The sequence below is a fragment of the Teleopsis dalmanni genome, chromosome 2 (assembly GCF_002237135.1).
Source record: "Teleopsis dalmanni isolate 2A chromosome 2, ASM223713v2, whole genome shotgun sequence".
NCBI classification, from domain to species: domain Eukaryota; kingdom Metazoa; phylum Arthropoda; class Insecta; order Diptera; family Diopsidae; genus Teleopsis; species Teleopsis dalmanni.
Genome location: NC_051847.1, coordinates 161815354 through 161835800, shown reverse-complemented (window position 1 = coordinate 161835800; position 20447 = coordinate 161815354). Strand labels below are relative to the sequence as shown.

Below are 20447 nucleotides of genomic sequence, written 5' to 3'. Positions count from 1 at the left end.
ATACCCAGTTTCATAAGGTGGTATTTTAGTTTACAGTGCCCTGTTAGGATTCCTGTTATGATTCTAAGCTTTTCTTTTGATAGATTTATATACAATCCTGGTATCTCTTATTGTTATAGGTGATTTGGATTGTGCAATATCGTTTATATATACACAAATTTGTTAGGGGAATGAAATCCTATTAATCGGAGCAATTTATCGCCAGATGGCGATCTGTAAGCTACAACTTTGCTACTAAGAGAATATTTATTTCTTAGATATTTAAACTACAAATTATGAATATTTTTCGGGTACTATATATATGAGTATTGGAATTATATGCAATTATACATATCTTTTAAATTATGTTTGGAATTTTATACATTTTCGAAATAAGAGATACTTTTCTTAAGGTTATAGTTTACACATTAACAATTTTTTATACCATAACTAGTATGTAATTATTTATTAGAAAATTAATTATGTTGCCTTCTTTTCCAAACCGAAATTCCTTATACCATATTTGCTTCTCTATTTTTTCCCAGTTTTTGCAACCTTTACCATTAAATAATCAGTATAAGAATCCTGAATGAGTAATGTAGAAATCGCAGAGTAGCATTAGTTGGTTTTTTGCTTTCATGCTTTATTTCATTGCAACTCATGTTTGTTTCCATTATAAATTTTTAATTAAAGACATTCCGGGAATTGCTTCATAGCATGCTGGCGTTGCAGAAGCTACAGGATGACAATGCTCGTGCACTATTCGATATGTTATTGAATAATGTGTGCTATGTGCTCGAGTATCGGGAGACAATATTGCATCTGTTAATGAACTACAATGAGGCGCACAGCACAAAGTAAGTATCTGAAATTCTTCCACATATTCGTTTTGTTTCGTGCTTTGCAGCTTCCATTTTAACACTTCTCTTCCTTCACTTCACACATTTTTATGGAATTATTTACGACTAAATATCTTGTAATGAACGTGCGAGACTTTTCAAATATTTTCAAACAGTTTTTGTAAGTCATGTCCTGTGACATTAACAAGTCACAGAATTTTCACACAACGAAGGAAGTAAACAGTGTTCTGATGTTTGGCTTTTCTATTAAAATTGATTTAGATTTAGTGCACATGTTAAAAAAACTATTAAATTTAAAATTAAAATTTACAAAGAAAGACACATTAAAATTAAATTCACTGTCAGTTTAAATTAATTAGTCGCAAGATATTCCAATTTTTCAGAAAAACTTTTTCAATTTATTTCTAGACTGTAGAGTATGTTTTGGTGATAGTTAAAAAATTAATTTGTTGTAAAAAATATTTGTTAATTTATAAAAATAATTAATAATCATAAAAAAATTGAAAGAATCTAATATTGCTGTAACCCGCGAAAATCCTATATAGAAGTATATATAGTAATATACTACATATAATAGTAGTAGTAGTCCCGCTTGTGAACAATAATACATATTCCGAGAAGAATTGTGAGTGGTACTTAGTTATCTGTGACGAGTGAGATCAGCTGTTTTTTCAACTATAACTAACATTTTTAGTGAATCTATTCGCTATTTGAGATCTTTCATTGATATCCATGCTGAAAGGCATTTGGTATTTAATATAATCCCATTTAATATAATATTCGATCAATAACTATCATATAATATTAGTTGTATAGAAGTGGAGAATTAAAAATTTTTCTTCTTTATAAAAATTACTTCAAAACCCATTATTGCTCTCAAAAAATTATAATCAGAAGAAACCAACGTTTAAGATGGTTACGGATTCGATTATCTAAGTTTAAATAATGATATTACAGATCAGATGAATATCTTGAAAAACGACATTTGCCAAAAATCTATTCGTAAAAGTAGGAGATTATTTTAGTCTTTAGTCTCTTAGTCTTAGGAGAAAGGAGAACTAATTAGGAGAAAGAACTAAGCCAACAAAAACAAAATAAGATTTAATAGGCATGTAAAGTATCTATGTGGCCAACCATAACAAAGTGTTGTCCATGATACGTTTACTCATCTATATACCATAACTTCTGATGCAGTATCCTGGTTAAATGCATGAAATCACGATGGGGAGGCTAAATTTGCTTAATAGTGTAAGTCCGCTATTGGTTCTGTTTGAAAATATCAAAATAGAGTAAACTTATAATAAAAACAATTCATGATAATCTTTAAGTAGTGATCCGAGTTGTATAATAACTTTTAGATAAACATATATTTTTTTGGAAATTCCATTTACATACGACTTCACTATTTTGATGCATCTAATATGAGTATGCACAAAAAATTGCTTTGAAAGCAATCAAAACCTTGATATCATCGACATGTACGAAGAAATTGTGCCAAAAACGTTTGCTCTATTTTTGGGTGCAAAAATAGAAATAATAGAAGCATCAGTAGCAAATTTAATTTTCGTTTTGTGATGCAGCATTTGAATGTATCATTATTTTTTGATTATTTTGATAGATTTTAGTGGCTATTGCTGCATTAGATATTTGAGAATATAGTATATAGATTTTGTGTTTCTACACCTAGTTGTTCGTAATCCTTCTTCTCTATTATAGTCCATTCCATTCTCGTATAATGAATTAATTTATACTGTATAATGAAATCAACCTTCGTATAGATATCATATATGGATAGTATAGATATATATATATTGAAATAAGTGATAAATATACGCTCTTAATATAAGTTAAGCTAATAGATATTGAAACATTTAATTGGAGACAAAAGCTTATATCACAGAAAACACATAGTATATAGTAAACAGTAAAACAGAAAGTACATTACATAGTAAACAGTAAATGACAGATGTACATATGAAATTAAAAGAGATGTTAGAATTGTTGTTTCATTCATCGTATGGATATTTTGGCGTGAATTTGGCACCTCCATATCTGTTGTGCCAACTGCAGCTTGTGCAGAGGGATTTTCGAAGTTTACTCGATTACCCCATGGAGACAGATTTCCTTCGATATTTGAATCCATGCATAGACACCATAAGAAATTTAATAAACGTTTGATGAGTTCAAGGACTATATTTGACACGTTTATAATGCGATCCGTTTGTTACGAGTTCGACGCCTGCTACTAACAGCACCTAATCTGGTAAACAGACGTTAGGGATGTGGATTGCTTTTTGCTTCCGTATTCGCCTTCGACCTTACCGGCAAGGGAGGTTCTGCCAGTAGCTACGCTACCGTCGACTCCGCTTTCAGGATCATTATACATACTGAGCCTCTCCACCACGCCAAGATAGCAACCCCAGGAGAGGATGCTCCACGAGAAGAAGAGGACAACAGTAAGTAAGTAAGAAAGAATTATTGGGATACCTAACTGAAGACGAGCCCCTAAAAGTTGAAGAATTGGCGAACTATATTGACACATAAAGATAATCTGCAAATATCAATTAATAGATTTGTTTTCCATTTATTATACAATGGCATTTAATATAAATATTCTTCCGTATTTAACTTAATTTAACTGTGGCTACTTTATATAAAAAATTTTTACAAAATAAGGCCTAATATAATTAGCTTCATAAAGTGGTGTATTGCAGCAATAATTTTATAACTTTCCTTTTCTAGGGGTGAAATTCCTTTTGAAACCAATTTTAAATTAATTAAAATCAATTTATATAATTTCGTTAATATCCGTTATCTTGATTTATTAAATGAAGTAAAAAGTTAAAAACACTTAATGTTCTTCTATATTACAGAACACACTGTTTCCATGTAAATAACTTTACAAAAGTTGCTAACCTTAAAATTTATTTATAACAAACATGTTCCCAAAATAAATGGAATACTTTTGACCTTAATTAGCAATTAACTTTTCAGCAAAACTTATTTCATTGTTTTTTCTTGAATGCGCAATGTGGAGGAACAGGCTCCACCGGATTCTTTGTGGTCTGACTATTGTTTTACTTCTCATCGCCGCTGCCTCAATTTGCTTAAATGATTGATTATACATTTTCCAATGTTGAAAAATGAATGGTCGGAATTTCGCAAATGCCTCGCAAAATTTTTGTTCGGATCTCGGGACGGCATTGATTTTGGATATTTTGAACCCTGAATAATAAATAAAATTAATTGCCTGCCTGGGCGTATATTGAGGTTGGTTTCATATGGATTGATTTTCACAAAATCATGAATTTTGACAGCTTTTTCTTCGCCATTTTAGGGTTTTATAAATGTGCACAAATTAGGTCAAAATTTATTACAAAGCATTTCTTTGTTCCTGTTAAGTAAAAATAAAGAAAAAATAAAAACCCAAACAAAAATAGAATCCCAAACAAAAAAAAAAGAATTGATGCAGCTTTCTTAAGCTTGTCAATATCCTTCGCAAATTAATTATTTACTATTAATTTACTTTTTATGGACATAGATAATACGATTAGATCGATTTAACTCGATGAAGAGATATGAATAATACTCAGTTTTGCAAATATTCTTAGAAATATCTAATATCCTTAACTTAATATTAGTCAAGGATTAAACAAAAAGGATTTAAAATAAATTTATATTTTATAAAATCATATAATTATATTAATATACAATTATTAATACAATTATTTGAAAATGTATAACTTAATTAACTTAATTTCACTTTTTGGTAAGTTATTTTTACTTTGTATATATTTTTTGTGTATCTGCAGTCGCTTAGTAGTTGTAAACCACCAGTAAAATTATCGGTTGTCGGTTGATTTATCGGCAGCCGCCAAAATATTAGTTGTGGTGCTGCGGTTTGGTGGAGGGGAATCAACTGAGAGATGTGCATGAAACTACTCAATCAATTATTTGTTGCAGATACAGCACTTTGTGGGCCTTTTTTAGGGATATCGAGGTTAAATTTTTAAACCATTTTGAATAGTGTTTAGATGCAATATATATTCTACTAAATCAATATAATAGAAAATTCGTATATTCGTAGACCTATGTATTTGTTTTTAAAGTATATAATATTTGATGGTGCATAAATCCTTGAAGATATTTAATTAGTTTAATTTAATTGTTGATTTTATTTACAATATTCTCTTATTCTACAATATAGTAAATGAAAATAGTTATATTTTATATTACAATATTTTCTTTATTTTAAATGTTCACTATAAAGTATATAATAAGCTTTTATTTACTCAATTATGTAAATAATTAAAAAATTGTTTTGAATTTTGTAACTAAAGGTTACAAAGGTGTGTATGGATCAGGCAAAGATACTCGTAAGCAATAGGAAGCAATGTAATTAGAATTGCAATACTGACTGACAGCTAGGCAGCTATAATGGTCCTACCAGGTGACATCCAAACTGGTATAGGAGTGCATTGACAAGCTGAACATACTTGACTGAAACAATCAGGTGCACTTTATATGGTTCTCGGAGTATGCTGGTATTCAAGGCAATGAGGCGCGGCCTAGAACTTTTCTGCGGTCTAGGTGAAGAAACGCTATCCCTCATTTACAATAAATCTTTAAATTCGCAGTGTACTATCCCTTTTTCATTATATTAAAACTAAAGTTTCTTTTTTTTATCAACTTTTATTTAACACATTTTTTTTTTTTTGGTGGTGAGGAGGTGGAATGCTTTATGCACCGTCAAACCGACCGTCGTCGGAATGGTGTGCCCGACTCCCACCACTTTTTACCGCATTTTCTTGGTATCCACTCTATTTATTATATTTCTTATTCTAGTTATTTAACACATTAGGTTAGGTTACGTTAAAGGACATTTTTGTGTATCAAAGCACGCTTGCGAACAAATTATGGCCCGTGCGCCTAAAGGATCACGTTAAAGGAAGAAGTAGAAAGCACTTAGTGCACGAACAGCGTCTCTGTGAGACGACGGTACTTCCCCAGTCAAGTAAAGGAGAACTAACCTCTCTAATTTATGTTCCTATATTTTAAGTAAGACAGCTTCTTTAGACTAATCAGAAAAGGGACTCTGAAGGGTAGCTTAATATATATCGATAATATGACCGTCGATTTTGTAGATTGACACTTATGATTTCACACTTATAGTTTTTTTTATTAAAACTATCTTTTTTGTTTGAAATACATTTTAACCATTTTTAGTCTCACTCTTATACAAGAAGGTATCAGGTATTGAATTTTAGTAGACACAGCTACATCGATCAACTTTTTCTCCTACGATACAGTCAATATAACCTACTTTACGACATATCGGATTTTGAAGTTGAACATCTTTATTTTAAAAACACTCAAACAAGTAGTAGCGCCATCTGCCTTGTTGTTACTAGTCATTCGTGTAATCAACGTTACAATTGCATATGGTGGTTGCTGTTAGATGATATTTTATTATTTATTTTTATTTTTATAAACACGAAATGCTAATTAAATTTTTAATTCAAGACTAAATAAGATTGAAAATAAAAAATAAATAAATAAGAAAAAATAACAATAAATTAAAATAAAATAAAATAGTGCTGCCCAACTGCATTAAAAACCTAAAATATCAAAATGATTGTTAAAATGATTAGATTAATTAATAAAATATATCATTAATTCATACAAATATGCCGATATTTTGTATATATAAAAATTATTTTATAATGGATAAATAAAATGATTGATAGGAATGCGTTTTTAGATCCGTGAACTAATTTGAAACTAATGCAATATTTGATTTGTAACTTTTACAGCTGATATGTATGTTTATTGAATAAATAGCAACCGAAAAAGAAATTAAATAAATATTTATATTTGGATTAATCAAAAGGCATATTTAATTTATTTTTAACAAATATAAGCAACAAATTCAGTTCGTTAGTATATCATTTTTTGCTTTTAGATTTTTTATATATATATGTTGTTATTTACTTTAATACTCACATTCAATTACATATATCTTAAATATTTATATTCAATTTTATGAGTTTTAACTTAAAAATTATATACATATTTTGTGTTGAAATATGTATTTCAGTGAATTCATCAAATGCTATTTTTCAAAAATTTAATTCCGCTTGAAGTTGAAAAAATTTGATTCAATATTGAATTTTGCATTAAAAAATGCATTTTATGTCAAATGTATCTGTGAATGGTTTGTTGCATTAAATCAATTCTATGAAATTTGTCGTTTGTAAAATGAAAAAGTTAAAGATAATTTTTGTTATATTTTTTTTTAAATTTATATTTATCAAATTATATAAATTAAATTAATTTGATACAAGTAAATAATAATTTTTTACAACCGAAGTTGATTTATTTTGGTTTATTTCCAAGAGAATGTAAAGTCGTACCAGCCGATGATAGAAAAAATTATTACTAATATATAAATTACTAATTTTAAATTCGAAATAAGTTCTCTTAATTGGGACATTTCAACTAACTAAGCATACGTACAATTGGTAAAGATAGGCTTATATAGAACAGCGCTTTCTTTAATGGTATTGAGTTGATATGTTAAGCATGTCAACTGTTTCTTGAAGGAGATATTTGAATAAAAAAAACTAAATCAACTTTTTATGAATGTTGAAAGTTACAATTTGAATTAATCGAAAATAGAGAAATTCTTCTGTCAATAATCGATTACAATTTAAAATTGTATATAAATTTAAATACTTACGTTCCAACGAATGTTGTGGAAACTCTTATTCCTTGATAGCAAGGGCTACTTCTATTTATATATAGCTATGGGTTTTGCTATTTATATATAGCAGTGACTATTGCAATATATATATAGCAATGAGTATGGTTATTAACATATAGCAATGGATTCTGCTGTTGTCTCTTAATTTTTCCCACTTAATTTTGCTGTGAAACAAAATAAATCAGAAGACTGGGTTTAAATTTTTTTTCAAATAATTATTTAAGGACGTGTATATGTTTCTACGTTAAATCCACATCACAAACTTTATATATTAAACTGCAACCATTACACTCTAACTTGAATCCACTAAAACCAGCTCTTAGGAATGAAAATGTAAAATTGCACCCGCATGCAGCGGATACAACCCCATTCCAGTAATCAAGAGAGAGATTAGAGCAAGAGGCTTAACATAATAACTAGTGGACTAGGTTCATCTTAGCCAGAAAGCATGGGCGTAAAGTATGGAAATTGAGCGTTAGTGTTTCACTCTAACTCTTTTTACCATTCTGTACATATATAAAACGCAAAAATTTAAAAAAAAGTGCTATAAAAAACCAGTTTAATGGTACTTATATGTACAACATTGGCTGTTGCTATTTACATATATCAGTCACTATTTTATAACAGTGTGTAATGTTTTGTATATATGGCGCTGGTAACTGCTATATACAATAGATATAGCAGTGGTTACTGATATATTCATACACCAGTTGCAATTTTCCTAATAATAATCGCAACTGTTATAAAGATAAATTAAAATATTTTTTCGGACATTCATTTATTATCTATAAACTTTTCTTTAACTTTTCTTTGTTTTTTGTTTAGATTTAAAATAAAAAATTAGAAATTAGAAGACACAGTATATAAAAGATATTGAGGTGATATCACTTTAGTAATAAATTATTAATAATAATATCATATTTATTTTTATATTTTATTAATTTTGTTTTTAGAATTTTTTTTAATTTGATTTTTTGACTTCTGGCTCATTTAACTTTAATACTAAACTAATATTTTTTTCTTTCCTTTTGAACATTTTTTCTAGGGTGTTTCTTCGTGAAGTTATTGAGACGGCAAATATATTTATAAAGATGATGGAAAAGTTTTGTAAAGATACGGTTGTAGTGCAGGACAAAAAGAAAGCTAAAAGACGTATTCAAAAAAAGAATAATAAAAAAACTGTTGCGGAAATGGAGGTAAGTTGACTAAATTAATTATTAAATTATATATTAACAAAATATATTATATATGGATATATATAAAAAGTACCTACAGTGCTACAAAAAATTAATTTTACTTATGATTTTATATATAAAAACTATAAAATTTAGTTGATGTTTGGTTTACAAAAATTTTTTCTTCTGATTATATTTTTAATTTTCTTGTAATAATTAATTTCAACAAATTATAATAATATCATTTATTATTTTAAATTGTTATTATCCGTCTTCTTATTCCTAAGTTTGTTAATTAATCAGAGTAAATAATAATTGTAGCCTTGTGCTGAAGAATAATTTTATTATTATTATTATTTATATATAAATATTAGTTATACTAATAATATTAATATTATATCATTTATTATAATTTATTAATTAAAATTTATTATAATTGTTATTAATAAATTTATTATTAATATTAATAAATTTATTATATCATATTCTGAGATGTTATAAAAAACAATAAATTGAAAAAAATTGCACAATTTATTATAATAATTAAATAAAAATCTGCCAAACTCTACAATTGACCATTATTTTCGAAGAAACTTTTATTCCAGTCATATTCTCGTTGTATTATTGACCATTTTACTTTTCATATGAAGAATAACTGCAGCTTAAAAATTTTATTCTTTATGGTATTTTATCTAGACTAACATTGCAGGACAATATTTTTGTTTTAACTACCATATGTTTCAGTATTCCTTAGTGGTTGGCAATATCGTGGTTTATTTCCGCCTTAAAAACAACGTGATGCGAAATGAAAAGATTTATTTTATTAGCATATTTATATGGTAGCACTGTGTTACCATAAATCCTTTCCCATTTTGCTGTTCATATTCTAGTTGTCCTTTAAATTATTAAATGCTCGTGGATAAAAAAGTAATAGCAGAATACAATTGAGTCAAAATTATAGTTTTGATTCATATATCTAAAATATAATACACGATCAACTAGTGTCAAAAGTTTTTATATGATGACTGATAAAAAAATACTAGATATTTTATAAAGTAATACTCCAAGAAAGTATAAGTCTCGATGTGTCCTTTCTGTGGAAAACGAATTTCGTGAAGGTTGTCCAAAATCTTCTACTGATTATGTAAGCGTTGTATGATAAAATCCGAAATTGATGAGTATTCAAGTTTGATCGGGAAAATAATTGCTAATAAAATGGGCTTGAATATCATCTCTGTATCGCGTATATGTGGTAACTATCTTGGATACCTGAATAAATCAGCTCGATGGTTTTCTTGAATTTTTAGCTTAATTTTTTATTTTATAAATTTGAAAATTCGAATATATTGTAACAAGCAATGAAACTTGTTTCAACACCTACGATCCAGAAACAATGCATCAGTCAAAAGATACTAATCGATCCAATAAAGCTTAGTAACGGAAGTTAGTTACATAGATAAGAAGTTACATACATAAGTGTTGATCAGAATTTATAAAAAAATTAACATTTTTTTATTTTGTTTAACAAAGCCTTTAATAAAAAAAATTATATTATTAAAAAGCAAACAATATAAAACTATTCTAATTAAATCATTAAAAATCCATTTCCATTTTTTTTTTGATAATTTTTAAATTTTTTTACCAATCAATTTAATTACTAGTAAATAATATCACTTATTTATATTTTTTATATCTTCTTTCAGGATGAATTGGAGAATAATTGGGCAAAAATTAGTATTTCATTAGGTTTTAGTCTTAGTAATGAACTTACTATACCAGAAGAAGAGCAACCGATTCCGTTTGATGCAACATCCGAAAAAAGCATTGATGACCAAAAGTATTTAATACATTTTTCCAAAATAAAATTATTTAATTAATCGATAATGATTTCAGGGAAGATTGCATGATTAGAATAAATAAACTCCTACGTGAGGAAAAATTAGAGCATGCAATTGCATTGATGCGAGCTGGAAGGTAAGTTCAAATTATTTAAAATTCTAAAAAATTATTTTAAAATAAATCAATTATATTTGATTAATTTATTATAATTGTTTATATTAAACAAATATTTCAAAATATTTAATTAATTAATAATATTTTATATGTGTTAAATACAATTACTTGTTAATGTATCTATTTTATGTATATTGGAAGACTTCAGGACTTTGAGAAAATTAGCTAACTTTTATAAATATAAAAAATTTGCTACTTGAATAAATAAATAATTATATAAATAAACTCTATAACTTAATTTATATGAAAATAATTGAAAATGCTAATTTTAATTTTGTGCACAAGTCCTTGCACTGGAAAATTTACTCAACTCTTTTTCTTCTTATTCTTCTTCTTTATTTTTATTTGTTCTTAAATACAAAAGCTTTTCCTGTCATAAATTAAATTTTTTCGACGTTGTTTTACTTTTTGCGGTTCTATTATTTGTTTTTGGTGATGTGAGCCCCAGCAGAAAATAGATGTGTCAATATTTATAAAAAAAATAATAAAAAAAATAAATGCAATATTTTAATATGAGTAATTTATAACAATAATGCAATCAGCATAATTAAGATTTATAATTAAAAAAAAATTTTTTTAAATTTTTATTCTTAAAATTTAAATTGTTACTCTCTCCTATGGCATTTAAAAACAATTTTTGCAAATACAATTTATGTATTAGTCTGAATTCAAATGTTGTTGTAACCAGCTGGGACCTGCTTGTGAAGTCCTTCTGGGAGATGTCGAACGGCACTTGGTCGTTAATAGCGATGAGTGGATCCGAGACGTAGACTCGACCGTTCTTAGAACCTCTTAATTCAAATGCTTGACTTTAGTCCTTCGAAGCTAGCAATTCTATCAATTCTTTGAAAAAATTAGTTCAGAAGTAATGTGTTATAAAATAATATATATGATGGATCCCTCACCGTAACAACTCCTGCACAATTCGTCTGCTGGAATACTCCACTAAATAATAGTGAAGTATACTCCACTAAATAATAGTGAAGTATACTCCACTAAAGAGGAGGAATACTCTACTAAATAATAGTGTTGTTACGATGAGGAATCCATCAAACTCTCTTTATGTCTTTGTTTAACACCTTTTTTATTCGTTCTGAATGCGAAAACGAATTAGGATTAAGAAAAATTATATATAGTTTTTATTCACTTCAGTTTTTATTCACATTATGCAATCTAAATCAAATAAAAAAGAATGTACTAGTAATGATGGAAAATATATCAAGAAAAATATATGTAGGCAAAAAAAAGGTGAATTGAAATTTATGAACAACATAATAAACGTTCAGAATTGAAAAAAACAAAAAATAGAGCAAATAAAATAAAAATTTCATTGATTTTCATTGCTCAACTATTTGGACTAAAGTCCAATGTTTTATTTTATTTAATGAAAATTTGAGCTACTTAAGTGTGTTTGTAAATACTTAGACCGCTAAACTGATAAAAGGCAATAGACAAACTGACAATAGATAATCTAACAGTCAGATAATTACATGTAGATACATATAGACAAATAAATAGATGAATATCATAATATCAATTAATTTTGTTAATCATGAATACATGTGGGTTATATGGGAATCAACATCTCACTTACCTAGTTATAAATTGTTAGACAAATTTAATATACAATTTTTACATAAACATAAATTCTTGAAAATATTATAAATTTAAAATTAATCAATATTTTCCTTACAAATTTCCAGTTAGGATTTTCTGATGCTTTACTATAAAATTAGTTCAGTTCACTGCAAGACTGCACATTATGATCAATTGCTGGTAGAAAAGGAGGACGAAGTGTAAGCAGCAAAGTTGGCATTTTGCCTCTAAGAATATTAAATAATTTTTATTTATAGCAAAAGATAAAAATATATCTTACCTGTCTACTTCAAATGTTGCTATTCGAGGGGCTCGAGCTGAACTGCCATATACACATACTCATAGATATTCCGACCGTAAGGAGCTTTTGTTAAGCTGCTTCTACTCCTATCAGAAGTTTGACTATGTAACGAATAAAGTTAACTTACAGCTACCAACTTGAAGCTTTCTAAAAGTCCTTTATGCTTGATACTTCCTGTTTTTATCTATTTTGGTGCAACTGCAGTTGTATGACGCCGTGTAGCATAACAAAAGAATAAAATTTAAGATATTCCTTCATAAATTTTGTGGCAACGCATAATTTTTATGGTGCTGCTGCTATAGCAACTGCTCTGGGTGCTCCTTTGAACTAATATTATTTTTTAGTTAAAGGCGGTTTATTAGAAGATGTAGATGCAGAAAATCAAAAATGCAAACACATTTCTGCATACATGTTTTAGCATTTTTTAAGATGAATAATAATAGCTTTGTGTACTTTATACATATCTTAATTAAAAGAAAATGTGCAATAAAGTGAAAATTTATGCAAAGTCAGGTCAGAAGAAACGGTGGCATACAGGTGTTTATCACCAGCTTTATAAGTGATAACTTTCTTGAACATTATTCATATAGAAAATAAATAATATCTTTTGATTTAAGACGGTTAATCAAGATATGTATTTAGATACATATTTATTTATGTCAAAAGACTACCAAGGATAAAATTGTAATGGCTTTCAGTATAAAATAACTATTAAAACAAAAACAATGAAATATAATACTTATTTAAACAAGAATTTTAGAAAGAATTTTACTTTATAAATAACAAACTTCATCAATATAATCATCAATACTTGAAATCACTAACTCAAGGAACAAGACATGATAAGGCAGAACTTAGAAACAATGGCATCACACATTAAATAATTCATTTCTTCAGGTTTAGAAATACTAGTGGTAGTATTAATATACTCAACTACCAAAATTTTATCTGGTATTGTCTATTGTGTATTTTGCTATTATATTAAAAACAAGTATTAAAATAATTATTTATCCACAGGCTAGACGTATGTTTTTCCATGCCTAAAGTCAAAACTTTAGCTTAACTTAAAGATTAAGTGTATAATAGTCTCTCAGGAAGGTTTTAAGTTTACATATATTTTTCGGCTTTGCTTTCATTGTTCACAATGATTTATGAAAGTGAATGCACTTGTGAAAAAGTATATATATATATATTCTAATTTATTATTTACATTGTCTAGACTTTTTATTCACAAAAATGCAAAACGGTGAACATTTTCGCATTTTAACCAAAACATTTTCATTGTTGATAATTTTAAGTTTTAGTGGCTTTGCACCATCTGCGTTTTGGCTTGCTAAGCATACTGCGGATTAAATTCTCAAATCGAAACCTGAAAAGATAAATAAACTAAAAATGCGCTTATGTTGCACCGTAAATAATGTATATATATGTATGTATATGTATATATATGTATTAACATGAATTTGTTTTAGTTTTATGAAATTGAAATATAGATGAATTTTTTATTATGTTAGGCATGTATAAAAAAATGCAAAATGATTGCTTAATTTGCTTTTCATTTTAAATATCTGTAGCATTTTATATGAATATACAAAATTTAAAATATTTTGATAAATTTTAGAATGCAAGTATACAACTCTCATACCACTAAGTTTCAAGAATAACCATCAGGCAATGTCACTGGCACAATACACAAATGATTTTTATAACGTGGAAACCTTTAAATGATACGTATCAAAATTTTATGTTAATTGTATGACCATTACGTTACCGTTTGAGTAAGGTTAGTTCTAGTATTTGCAGATAAATGAAAGAAAAACAAGGTAACGTGTAAGTTAATAAATATTTTCCGTACAAGCAAAAATTCCGTGTAAACTAAGCAGCGGCTTAGTTTCCTTAATTTTGGTTTGCCGGTATCGGTAATATGTTGTTGGAAGTTCTATATCGGTAGTTTGTTCGGTTAATTCGAACAAATTCACTCGAATTCGATGATTACTGTAAAAAAATAGTTCACGGTATCATGTTGAATGACTAAATTCGGCGATTACTGCAAAAGACATCAACATAAAAATAGTCCAAATAGTCCATTCATCTTGACGATTGATAAATGAGCTTCTGCAAATAACTGATACCTGAAACATATATGTTGTATGTTTATTCCATTATTATTTGGTGGAGTATTCCTCCTCTTTAGTGGAGTATACTCCACTATTATTTGGTGGAGTATTCCAGCACACGAATTGTGCAGGAGTTGTCACGGTGAGGGATCCATCATATATATTATTTTATAACACACTACTTTTGAACTAATTTTTTCAAAGAATTGATAGAATTACTAGCTTCGAAGGACTAAAGTCAAGTATTTGAATTAAGAGGTTCTAAATATTGTACATATTTCTTAGATGTAAAAGATGTGTAAGAAACCGTCAGTTATCACAGTATTTTAACAATAATTACATGTTACAGTTAAAGCTTAAAAGTATTCGTGTAACATAACTATTAATTGATTGATCAATCTATCATTATTTTTGTGGTAAAAATGGTAAAAATAATTGAGTTGAATCGAAAGAACTCGCGGAAGAGATCATTAATACATCAATGTATTTTTTGGCCTATAAGATTGTGGTTAGCACATTTTAGGATGACTATGGTATAATATTTTGCTATGAAGTCACAGAATAAAATATTAATACTGTGCTAATATAATATTGTGCTAATAGTATCTTTAGATAATGAAATAACAAAAGAACTACTTCACGTGGTAAAGAAAAAAGAACTCATTTACCAAGGCAATGCATCTTGTCATAAGTTGTCAGTGACTATGTGAACAGATTGTATAAATTAAACTTAAAATTATATTCTCATCCAGTATATTCATCAGATTTGTCGCCAGTCCTATTATTCATTCTCGGATTTCAAAAGGAAACCTCGGGAAAGATATTTAACTTTAACAATAAAGTTATACAGATAAAACATTCTACAAAAAGCGTAGAAACGTTAGAGAAGTTCCAGAAAAATAAATTTTACATAAATAATAAAATTATATATGAATGAAACTAGAGTATTTTGTAGTTTAGATACAAGATAAATTTTGTAGAATGAGAACAATATATATAAATTGGAACTGTTGTGTTGAATGGAAAAGATTAAAGTCCATGTTATGTTAATGATTAAAGGCGAGGTTATATTCGGCCATTATGAACCTTGTTTGTCTTGGCTTTTACTGAACCTTAAACCTTTAAAATATTAAGTTAATTCAATTTTTTTGTTATTTGCTAATATTACCAATTTCTTAAAAAATGTAATTATTCCTTTAAACCTACTAGTAAGGTTGAATTATGAATAAGTTTGAATCTGTGATAGATTGCATCTAAACTATTGTTTACTCTAGGGTTTTTGTCATTAAATATTTTAATAATTAATTATATTATGATGCTCATTTTTTTGTCCGAAGTGATGCGTCTTACGACGAAAAGAAACTGTTTAAAAATTAGAAGGGTTCGAATAGAAATGAATAGACAATAATAAAAATTTTAATTAATTTATTAAAATTCGACTGACCTATTTAACCTAATAATTATTTTAAAATTATTTTTATTTTTCAAAGCTAATTTTTATAACATTCGTGACAGTTTATTTTCCTACTATACCTTCTTTTTTAAAATTCTTATAAATATATAAAAAAATGAGCGTTGAATAATTTTGTCGTACAGAACATCTGTTTCCTCGTCCCTGTTTTTTGTCGAGTTGTTACTACCGAATCCTTGAACGTTTTGGTAAGTTACATTGTAAATTAAAATGGAAGTTATTTTCGTAAAATAAGTACAATTTGTATGCTGAAAAGCCTATTTCATATTTTTAATAATATTATTTAAAAATGTTGGAACAGATTTTTTAAAATTTATTGTATTCCATGTATGTCAGACGACCCATCAGAGCAAACATGTAATGCACATTGCAGCATTTAAGTTTTATTCATCGTTTTAATTTGTTCGTCACATCTTCGTACATGCATAAAAATGAATAATTGAAATGTTCTCCAGATGTCTTTCTTATTTATTTATTTTTTTCTTATCATGTAAATGACATTTCCGAGAGAATGAACAAACTACGTCACTGACTATGCAAACACTTTATCCAAACGTCACGTTTGTATATACGACACATAAATAACAGCTCCCTTTTCGCACGCTAATACCCATTGAGAAGTTCCTTCGCTAGAATGTTCGTATATGGTAAATATCAGAAAGTGGTCTGTGTGTACGAGTACCACCTGTATATGAGCAGTTATTCTGTTGCTTACAGCTAATGGAGTAGAACCCAAAGCACATGAGTTACTTGAGTTTTCACAATTGGACGATTGTACGATTGTACGATTTTGTTTTTTTATGAAGTTCATCAGGTGAAAGATTTTAATGACGATACAATTAAATGACTTGGAAAAAAGTTACGAATGGAAAAGAACTACGATGATGATAGCGAGGGAAGTTGCGAGTGTAAGCCAACTCTGTTGTTGCTGCAAATGCTTGACATATTGCCAGCTGCCGGTATTTAAATTCGCCTTTACCAGTAGCCATTCGAGACCAGCAGTCCTTATGAATATCAGTTCTTTATTAAATTGTTTACCTTTGTTTAATTAAACTTTAATTTAAGTCTAACAAAGTAATTTTTTTTTTATTATATTTTATTATATTTTATTTTTGTTACGTGCTTTCTAAGTTAATTTCGTACGTAATTACTCATTTGCGTTCGCTTGCGGCTCTTACGTTTCGGTCGAGATTCCTTCATTCGCCTTTCTTATTTCGCTTACAAATTATTGAAGTTGCACATTAATTATAAGAAAATTTATTTCTTCAAGTTTAGTGAAGGAATTTTACACTTTTTTGTGTAAAAATTTCTTTCACTTTATTTCACTTGAATACGCAAGCGAAATACGTTTTTTATGCCTGTTTTCATTTGTGTAGCAATTACATTCACAAATTGTATTTTAATTTTACAGTGACGTGAATTTAATTTATGAGAAAACTTCTGAGAAGTTTTTAATTGTAATTTTCGCATTTATTTTAATTTTTATTTCAAATAAAGCTACAAATACAAAGCAGCTATATATATGCATACACCTAAAAATATATTTCAGATATATTTAAAAATATTTCTATGAAATACAAAAAAAATATGAATATGTAAGCATAAGTAAATTTAACCATATAAATATATTAATATTTAACAATGTATATTTTAAATAACAATTACATAGTTTTTTATATTTATGTATATATATATACGTTTATAAATATATAGTTAGTATCTACACATAATAGCTTTGATATATTTTATATTATGTATTTTAGTATATTACTTTATTATAATTTTTTGTATTACTTTCATATTCAATTATGTATTCATAAAATATTTATATTTTATGTAAATCTCCATATATAAATATTATTCACATTTTTATTACTTACGCAAATGTAATTACTTTGTATTTATCCGTAACGTCATACATTGCGTATGAGTGACGCTTTAAAATAAATTCATCTGACATGATGTAGGCATTTTTATAATGTGAATGTCATTTTCGGGTTAATTTAAGAGGAGTATTTAAATATTCCTTAAAAATGTAGAAATTATATTGTTATTGACTACTCAATGATTGTTAATTATAAACAGATAAATTAAATTAGTTACTAACGATTTTTAGAACAATAAAAATATTTCTATAAAATATTTATTATTGTTAAAATATTTCTATAAAATATTTATTATTGTTAAATTAAAATAAAATTTAGATTATATGTATTTAAAAGTCGCAGTGTATCGTTGGGGTTTTCCACAAGAATCATAGTTGTTTTTTTAATCAAACTTAGTTCAACAGATATAACAGTTTTATTATAAGGTAAATTACACAGCAGCAGTGCATATAAACATATTAAAACATATAGATCTGAAGATAAGTTTGGTTCTGTTTATTATCTGAGCTGTTCGGGAAGTAAGGTTTCCATTAATTTTTGTTAAACCATAGTGAGAAGTTTAAGTATGTTTACTATGTCAGCTGACACAAGTTCTGTGAACAATAGTAATTTTTCTGATGACTTCTTTTAAATCAAGTGGAACTTATAGGAAGCTTAAGCATCGGCATTATAATAAATAAATAAAAGTAACTTCAACAACAAATCACTTTTCACTTTTAATGATAATTTATTCTAACTTAAATGATCTAACTTAATAATTAATTAATTTTTTTTTATTATATGCTAGAACATTAGCATTAATATAGTGATAACACCTAAGTAACATAAATTATTACAACTTGATGTATTTTGTTTGAATTAAAATTATAGTATCGATCTGTATTGGCATATAAAGTTCTAATACAAAAATTAAATCTTACTAGATGATCTATTTAGGGCTGTTAAAACTCTGCACTGTGAAATTTGACTATTTTTATGCCAAATATAAGATATTTTTTGAAAGACAACATAATTAACTATTATCTACACAAATTAATATTTATGCGTTACATAAACAGATATCCAAATGATGCAGTAATGACCAGAGTGCATTATGGTATCAATCGATTCCACAGATATTGCAATTGAAAAAGAGTATTTTGTCAAGTAATAACGTAAATATTCAGTTTAATATTCAATGTAGTATCCTCTTGAGGGCCATATTTCTATACCAACCTGGTTCGTAAAAAACTTTTCTATGGTTTCTTTAGAAAAATACGATTACATAAAGTTATACTAATCTAATTTAAGTCAGAGTGTTATAATTATATGATAAATAGTTACTATTCGTGTATAAATTTGCTTTTTTCTAATAATAATATATCCCTACGTTTCACATGACTGTATTTGATATAAAGTTATACAGTATAAAAATATTCAGATAGTGAGTTTTCAGCCTAGATTCAATTTTCTTGAATTTATCTCCCACTTGTTCTCCCGTTTTTATTACTTTATTCTATTCTAAAATTTCCAACATACAATGGCACTTTTCACTATTTATCCTCATTAACAATGCTTTTTATATGCTTTTTACTGGCTGATCTCACGGAACTTGGGCGAGTTACTATTTTAACTCATTATTAAAACTTCCTGACGAGTTACAATAACATAATAAAATATAGGTTATTAGAAACAAAATTAGAGTCTATATTTTACAAGTCTGAAGTCATAGTATATGTCAATAAGTTTGGTAGATATTTTAAAAGGTTTTGGTTTTTCCAAGTTGTCCAATTAACATAAAACTACTGCTTTAAGTTCTCTGTCTATAGATTTTTTCTGTTAGTTGTGTTTCCATTAATAATTCCATTATTGATGACACTATTTATACACCTACCTATGCACCTATTTATACATCTATTTATGCACCGTTTTTATGCACTTCAGATAAGAACTGCACGTTTGGAATTGCGTGTGAATGCAAACTACTGATTAAATAAGTTATGTATGATTTATTATATGTATTTTTTTTATTAAATTAATTATTGCACAAATACTCCATTTCAAAAACAAGTTTGCCCATAAATTGCCAACTTCTATATTCATGTGAACGGCTGACTTGTAACAAAATATTTAACATGAATTTCAGTTTTGATGTTGTTGTTGCAAAATCAGTGGCAACTATAAATGGCAAATGTCCTTTTAAGTTAGAATGAAGCCCATAATTAAAGGAAAACAAACACCAGCGCACAGTGTTATCGTCGACGAACACATTTTGCAAGTGCAGCATAAATTGTGAACACCCCGACA

The 20447-nt window shown here is 27.3% G+C and overlaps 1 protein-coding gene across 1 annotated transcript in view; it reads left to right on the top strand.

Annotated features, from left to right (window-relative positions):
• LOC119677436 (protein timeless homolog) overlaps positions 1 to 20447 on the top strand; it is a 110535-nt gene that overhangs the window by 19121 nt on the left and 70967 nt on the right. Inside the window, exons 7-10 of the mRNA XM_038088777.1 lie at positions 673 to 836; positions 8648 to 8798; positions 10481 to 10614; positions 10671 to 10751. Coding sequence (XP_037944705.1) covers positions 673 to 836; positions 8648 to 8798; positions 10481 to 10614; positions 10671 to 10751 — 530 coding nt within the window. The remainder of the gene's footprint in view (positions 1 to 672; positions 837 to 8647; positions 8799 to 10480; positions 10615 to 10670; positions 10752 to 20447) is intronic.